The 8,268-nt window shown below is 36.8% G+C and overlaps 1 protein-coding gene across 1 annotated transcript in view; it reads right to left on the bottom strand.

The window, feature by feature from the left end:
* LOC106884297 (rho guanine nucleotide exchange factor 17) overlaps positions 1-8,268 on the bottom strand; it is a 146,399-nt gene that overhangs the window by 27,888 nt on the left and 110,243 nt on the right. The window contains exons 5-6 of the mRNA XM_014935601.2: positions 6,615-6,731; positions 888-980 (exon numbers count right to left, since the gene is read on the bottom strand). Coding sequence (XP_014791087.1) covers positions 888-980; positions 6,615-6,731 — 210 coding nt within the window. The remainder of the gene's footprint in view (positions 1-887; positions 981-6,614; positions 6,732-8,268) is intronic.

The raw sequence follows: 8,268 nt of genomic DNA, 5'->3' as shown, positions 1-8,268 counted from the left end.
TTGCATTTTAAAAAATTTTCTTTTTATTAATGATTTTTCTTTTTCCTGGGTGAATAACTATAACACAATGATAAATATTGTGTGTGTGTGTGTGTGTGCATCCATGTGTGCCTTTTCACTGGTTTCAGTCACTGGATTGTGGCCATGCTAGAGCACTGCCTTCAAAGATATGGTCAAGTTACATCAACCCTAGTAATTATGGGCTGTCTTTTTTTTTTTTTTATAAACCTCAGAATGATGAAAGGTAAAAGAGGTCTTAGTAAGATTTGAACTCAAAATTTAAAAAGTGTGTAACAAGGCGTAGCTGTGTGGTTAAGAATCTAGCTTCGCAACCACATGCTCTTGGGTTCAGTCCCCCTCTGTGGCACCCAAGGGTTTTGTTATGCACACGATCCCATCAGTTGAAAAATTGCCTTGAATGAAACTTATTTTTCGTTTTGAAACTGAATTTCTGGCTTTGTACTTATGTTCAAACCAAATATGATACTTTGGTAGACAGAAACTGTGTGAAAGCCCATCATATATGTGTCTGTGTTTCTTTGACAACTTGTTTGGTTTGTTTATGTTCCTATAACTTAGCAGTTTTGCGAAAGAGATCAATAGAATAAATACCAGGCTTCAAAATATGTATTGCGGTTGATTTGTTTGACTACAAGGTAGTGCCCTAGCATGGCCACAATCAAATGACTGAAACAAGTAAAAGGTGAAAGATAAAAGATAAACTTGAAAAAAAATCAATAATATGTTTTTAGGAATATGGAATGAGAAAGGAGTAGCTGTGCTGAGAAAAGTGGGGAAAAAAAGAAAGGAAGTATTACAAGGAAATGTGAACTAGATAAACAGATAGGTCAGAGAGAGAGAGAGAGAGAGGGAGGGAGATCACTAACCTGTATTAGCAGTTCATATCTGGGTATCCGCTGAATAGGTCTTGCAATCAAATCTTTCAGAGAAAGTTTACTGCCACTATCTCTTTGACATTGCTGAAACAAGAGATAGGAAAACGTTTGACTTGGTAGAGTTAGGAATTGGTAAATAACTGACACAACACATCTACAATAATCATTTTAGGTGTGTGAGGACAGAAATAAAACAAAAACAATGACAACTGCTTTTACTGTGACCAATACAATGAAAAACATCAGAAAGAAAGAAACAACAACAACAAAGATCACAATGACATCACCACCAAAACAAATGATAGTGTTACATATTTGTAGTTAGAGACATACATGCAGAAATGTGTGTGTGTCAATGCACACACATATGTGCATGTCTGTGTGTATGTCAATGCATACACGTGTGTGTATGTGTCAATGCACACAACGTGCATGTCTGTGTGTGTGAGTCAATGCACACACACATGTGCATGCCTGTGTGTGTGTGTGTATGAGAGACTAAGAGCATTTGAATATGATCTCTCAAGTAAAATATCCAACAGTTAAAGTTATACAAAAACAAAGTTAAAACTTTGATATTAAGACTATTAAAGAAAATATATTTATATAAAAAACAAAAAAAAACTTGCGTATATCCTGATACAAGTAGAGAGTGGAACCCATAAGTAATTGCTAAACAAGGATGTTAACTAAAACTATAATGCCAGAGTGAGTGCAAATTTATAATGTCTAAAAGTGTGTCACATTTTTGTTCACTGGAATATATTTTTCTGTCATGTTTCAGGAATATGGAAGGAGAAAGCAGTGACTGTGCTGAGAGAAGTGTAAAGTGTATTAGATGAAGAGAGAGAGAGAAAGTCCATAGAAAACATACTAACAATACAGTGAAATATTGGAAGGACAGAGAGAAAAACATGAGAGAAGGAGAGGTGTACATGAGTAAGTAATAACAAACGAGGGAGAAAGTGGAAAGAAGAGAGATAACTTTAGAATAGGGAAGAAATGTGAAAAAGTAATATTTACAAACCAAAGTATTTGTGGGGAGGATAAAAGAAGCAAAAGAAGATACAAACTGAGAAGGGGCGGAAGAGAGAGACAGACAGGCAGGCAAAAAGACAGACAGATTAAGAATCTATGGTGACAAATGACTGACAATGACACAATAACATTCTTCACATAAAAATATCCAAATGTGATATGAAATATTTTATTTATAAATTTTCCTTCAACCATGTTTACATAATTTATTCTGTACTCAAATAAACCTGTCATTTTTTGATGAGTACTGCACTAGAAATGAAAATATTGAGGCAAAGACTATACAATCAAGTAACAGAATAGAATGTGTTAGCCAGAACCAAAGTTACATCACATTTAAGGCCCATAGAGTTAATTTCGCTTCCCATCTCAAATGCAAATTAATCAAATGAATCCTGGAAAAACAGAGACTGGATTAATTAATAAGGTGCATTGGGCCTTATAGAAGCAAAGTAGCTGAGTTCCTTTTGAGTGTTGGGCCTCACAGAGGCAAGGTGGCTGAGTTCCTTTTGAATGGGCCTTACAGAGGCAAGGTGACCAAGCTCTCTTCGTGTGTTGGGCCTCATGGAGGCAATGACCAAGACCTTTGGCATTATGTTGGGCTTGAGAAGAAGACCCATGAAGCCAAGCAAAATTGCAGTCATGGCAGATACACGTGTCACACAAATGGCACGTAAAAGCACCCATTACACTGTTGGAGTGGTTGGCATTAGGAAGGGTATTCGTCCATAGAAAACCATGCCAAATCAGACTGGATTCTGGTGCAGCCTTCCAGCATGGACAATGGATGTTAAATGATGATGATAAAAAAATCTTAAGCAACATTAAGAGAAAAATTAGGAAGTCAAATAACCTCTAATAATCGATGTACAGCATTACAGTCATTAATCAAATTATTGAAATTTATAAGGACTACACCAAGTTTACCCAAATCCATGTTGTTCAATTTTAATCCTGTTATTGCTAAACCTCTGCTCTTCAGTACCCTAGAATTTACTAGGATATAAGATAATACAGATGATAATGATATATTATGCACATAAGGAAAACTCTTTGAATACATTGCCAGCATAGAACATGGACATTAAATGATGATGATTCTGTCTGGAGGTTAAAAAACAAAATTAAGACCCCACAAGTTTATTTGACATAGTAGAGAGTACTTTGGCAATGTGGGTGGCCAATACAGTTTAGATCCACCAAGAAATCTATCCCAATAAAAGTGAGCTTCTACAGAGATGATGGGTTGACTATATTTCAACATGACAATGAATATTCATTAGATACTTTTAAAAATTACCTTATAAACATCTTTCGTATATTTCAGCCCAAGAACACTATCGCCATTATAAATTTCTTAGCTGTTATCCTCAATTTAAACACAGACAAGCACATATCTTACAGCAATCTCACATATATTAATATAGACTCCTGACATCCACTCATAATTTTCAAAAGTCTCAGTAGTAATATCAGCAGAAGAATCTCCAACTTGTCATCAAATAAAGTATTATAATAAAGTGTTAAAAGCAAGCAGATTCAAAGACTTACATCACATATATCCTTCACACCTTACTGTCCAATTCAAAGAAACAGAGTCTGTAACATCATCTGGTTTACACCTTCTGCTTCTTTGAAGTTTAAGTCTAATATTGCCAAAATTTTTCTAGCTTTCATAAATAAGCATTTCTCAATTAACCACCATTACAGAAAATTATTTAATAGAAGCAAATCTAAACAAATCTGTAGTTGCACTGCTGATAAATAAACCTTAAATCAACTCAATCAACTGGGGTTTACTGCACATAGAGAACTGCAAATATATGATTCCTATATGAACCAGGCAATGCTCAAGTGATTTTATATGGAGCCATTGTATCAACTCAAACCTTGACCTTGAGTATAAACACTATGTAGATGTAGTGGAAGGTAAATTTAAACAACCAATACTTTAATAAATTATACTCATGGCTAATAAATGAAATCACACACACACAGACACACACACACACACACACACACACACACTGTTACAATAAAATAGTAGAATTCAAAGAAAATAGTCATTGTGCGTGTTAGTAAACAGTCATGCAAAGTGTTCCAACAGTGGAATAAATGCCAAGTCACAAGAACGACGAAATGATACTCACAGTAAGCAAAATGGTTATCTTGGTTTACCAACCAAATGGTTCACCAACCAAATGGTTCACTGTTTGCATCTGGTCACCTGTGGTGCACTCGGGGTCCTGGGTCAAAACTCTTAACTCTCAAAAAACCCAGACTTTTTTTCAAATAGTTATCAATGTGTAAATAGCTGTAAATAACCGTTTTATCATGTTCGCATATCTGGGACAGTGCTGCTGTTACAAACACACAAATATCCGAGACTGCTTGCCAAAATAGGCCATCCGGTTGATTGACAAAGATTCACACACACTTAGTAACTTGCTACAATGACTAACCCATAGATCGCCTGCTTCCTCATCTCATCTTTCACTCTTTCTGGTTATTCTAATACTAACTATAAGGACCTTAGATCCTCTCAACTAACAAACTTTGTATGACTGCCACCCAAGCCTACCCTGATGCACCCATCTCTCCTGTCATCATCATCATCACCATCATCTCTTCTTCATTTCACTGTCATTCTATTCTTGCACTAAACACTTACTCAATCCTTTCTCACCAGAATTGCAGCCACCCGGAAGCACCGCCCTCCTTACCTACCTACACTTTTCCCATGGCGTCTGGGAGGTAATGGCCAGGCAGTGTTATACTAGAACAGAATTTGAGATTTGAAAAAGCTGCCGAGGATCTGCTTCAGCAGAAATTAGTCAAAAGGATAGTTTGTGAAACATCATGGAATGGTTCAGTTGATGCCAGGAACGAGGGTTCCCTTTCAATAGAGAAAGACAAAGGAGTCGCTGGGGCAGGCGTAGGTCAGCAGTGAATGGAGAAGATGCAGCAGACTTTCCCCTTTTCCACTGCAAACTGAACATACAAGCTATCTTCATTGACTCCTAGCTTTGGTTTGTTTTGTTTTTTTACCTATTATCATTAAATAGAGTGAACACAAATGGATATTTTTACAGTTTCAAGTTCAGTAATTTACCGATTCTGAGTTCTGAATCCCATCATGCTCCTGTTGCCATTGGATACAGAATTTAACTAACAGAAAACTTCATTGATGACCCCAGTGCCCCAGTGAGATAAAGAACTTCCAGTTAGATTAGATAACCATACTCTCTATCTCTCTCTCTCACCCTGCCCCCACACACCTTTTTCTTTCTCTCTGCCTATATTACCATTAACCCTTTGAAGATGAACACCCTGCTGATGATTCTTCTACACTAAAGCAGACAAAACTATTTTCACAGCTTACAATTATTTTCAATTCTTAGATACATCCTGTGGATGTTCTGAGATGCACCGTTTAGTGGCATTTCTGGTTCTCAGGGGATTCCAAGTCATTCAGCATCAGATCCACACAGAGAAGGAATAAGTGTCTTCTCATTTAAATGAATTTAAATATGTATGATTAATAAAAACACATTTAGCCTTGTTGTACAAATAACACCCCTCGGCTAAGCATTAAGTTTTCTATTTTCTATGCAAAATAGATGAAAGAGCATTTTGATTATGTTTGTATAAATATGTTTATGTGTTTACATTTAATAATGTCCACAAACACATGAATGAAACCAACAAATATAAATGAGATTGGATCCAGCTTCTGCTGTGCCTTCATTCTGTGAATCCTAAGCTAAATTCTTACCATTTCTTTTAATTGCCTGAGAGATCACATGTGACAATACACTCTGGTGACAGGGTGAACTATCAGCTGTGAATGGTCTGAAGAATGATCCAAGTACAGTTCTAGACTTGGTTTAGATAGAAAACTGAGGGGAGCTTTCTTATCATGTTCTTTTACACATACAGTAAACTTGGAACCAGCCCTGGGTGCAGTCTAGGATCTATATTGGATTTGGTGCCTATGTATATGTCTATATATATATATATATATAGATAGATAGATACGTGTGTGTATATATACATACTGATAGTATACTACCAACATATGACAACTAAGAGTAGCTTTAAAATACTCTAAGCTCAGTACTAGGTACACACAAGTAATTAGTTAGTTTAGATGGTATAACACAACAATACATATGCAGACTTACCATTAGATTCATATATATATATATATATATATATATATATATATATATATATACACACACACATAGATATAGATATAAATAGTTACTTTCATACACACATACTGCAATAACATTGTCTTTTCAAGTGAGGGAAGCAAGCAAGAACAGGTGGAATACTAAAAGACAGACAAAATCTTCAGCCTAACAAGCCATGTGTACTCTTCGTTGATGAATGAAAAAGACAATAGGGGGCGGGGGGGGGAGAAAAAGACAGCTAGTAGACACACACAAGGACAGAGAGAAAGAGAAAGAGAGAGTGAGTAATAGACAGAGAGAAAGAGAGTGAGTAATAGACAGAGAGAGAGAGAGAGTAATAGACAGAGAGAGAGAGAGTGAGTAATAGACAGAGAGAGAGAGAGTAATAGACAGAGAGAGAGAGACAGACAGTCAACAAAGTATGCGTTTGTGTGCATGCCGCCATGCCATGCCGCCGTGCCATGCCTCGTAAGCCACTTACCTCAATAAATTTTGAGACAGAAGATTTTGTCAGCAAGTCATTTTCAAGAGCATTGCCCGATTTCTTGTAATTATCAACAAACGAGAGATAGCTGTCAAATACTGTCTGTTTGGAAAACTGTAGAGAGATAAAAAAAAAAGAAATTTATATATTTATATATACATACATACATATAGGTCATGGCTCTGTGTGTTTGGAGAATTGTGGAGAGATAAAGAATGGGATATTAATATATAAAGGTGGATCGTGGATGGTTTCAGCCGTTTTGGAAAACTGGAGGCATATCCTTGTTATCATCATTTTAACATCTACTTTTCTATGTTAGCATGGGTCAGATGAGCCTATACTGGAGCAAAATTTACTAGGGCCAGATGTCCATCCTGGTGTCAACCCTTATCTGTTTCCAAGCAAGATATTAACCCCTCCACACACACACACACACACACCTGTTGATGGGGGAACGGACAGATGGGCAGATGGACAGGTGGGCAGATAGACAGGTGGGCAGATGGACAGGTAGGCAGACAGGCAGATGGATGGATAACAGACCTCTTTCTCACAAAGTTTCAGTTTATCAAATCTCCCTCTGAAGATGATGATCAATCAAAAGCTTCATTAAATATTTGCTCCCAATACTTTGTAGTGGGATCAAACTCTGAACCCTCTGGTTGCCCAGACCAACTTCTTAACCACAGAGCTATGTTTACATATAAATATCGAAATACATATAATTAGTATTAATGTTATGCATTGTGAACTAATTGTTATGTATGGTCCACTCTGCTCTATGGAGCTCAAAACAAAGTTTTACCAAATTGGTTACAAGCGCTTGAGATGAGGGTATGATAAAACTTTTCACAAAACTGGACGGAACTTGAAAATCAATGAAAGGAAAACATCAAAGAAAGAAAAAAATATTCTGGACCCTCAATTAGGAAAAAATGAATTCCAGGGATTGCTAATAGAAGATAAAATGAATGGGAGAAGAGGAAGAGTAAGAACTAGAATTATGGCACAAACATGGCTGTGTGGTAAGAAAGTTTGCTTCCCAACCACACGGTTCCAGGTTCAGGCAAGTGTCTTTTACTAGAGACATGGGCTGACCAAAACCTTGTGGGTGGATTTGGTAGACAGAAACTGAGAGAAGCTAGTCACATGTGTGTGTGTGTGTGTGTGTGTGTGTGTGTGTAATATGAGTCACCTCTTCCCAAAGGTAAAAATAGGTTTGCATTGAGCCAACACCCTTATCTAGTAAAAAAAAATTAAAAAGTTACAGAAACATTGATGACAATTCAAACCCAACAAGAGCTGGGGGAAGAGAAAAAAAAAAAGCTGGAATTCAGGAACTATGGAGAAAAGTCATCAATGGATGATGTTTGATAGGGAGCAAAGGGCTTAAGATACAGGAAAGGGAAGAAACCTGATAAAAAAATCATCTAACCGAAATTTTTAAAAAATAAAGATGATGCAGATGGGAGTGAATGTTGTCTTTAAAGCCAACAAACGAAATCAATAGACTTCATCATCATCATCATTTAACATCTGCTTTCCATTCTAGCATGGGTTGGACGATTTGACTGGGGACTGGCGAAGTGGATGGCTACACCAGACTCCAATCTGATCTGGCAGAGTTTCTACAGCTGGATGCCCTTCC

This window comes from Octopus bimaculoides, chromosome 13 (assembly GCF_001194135.2).
Source record: "Octopus bimaculoides isolate UCB-OBI-ISO-001 chromosome 13, ASM119413v2, whole genome shotgun sequence".
Taxonomy (NCBI): domain Eukaryota; kingdom Metazoa; phylum Mollusca; class Cephalopoda; order Octopoda; family Octopodidae; genus Octopus; species Octopus bimaculoides.
The sequence above is the reverse complement of the archived record's forward strand: the minus strand, read 5'-3'. Positions and strand labels throughout refer to the sequence as shown.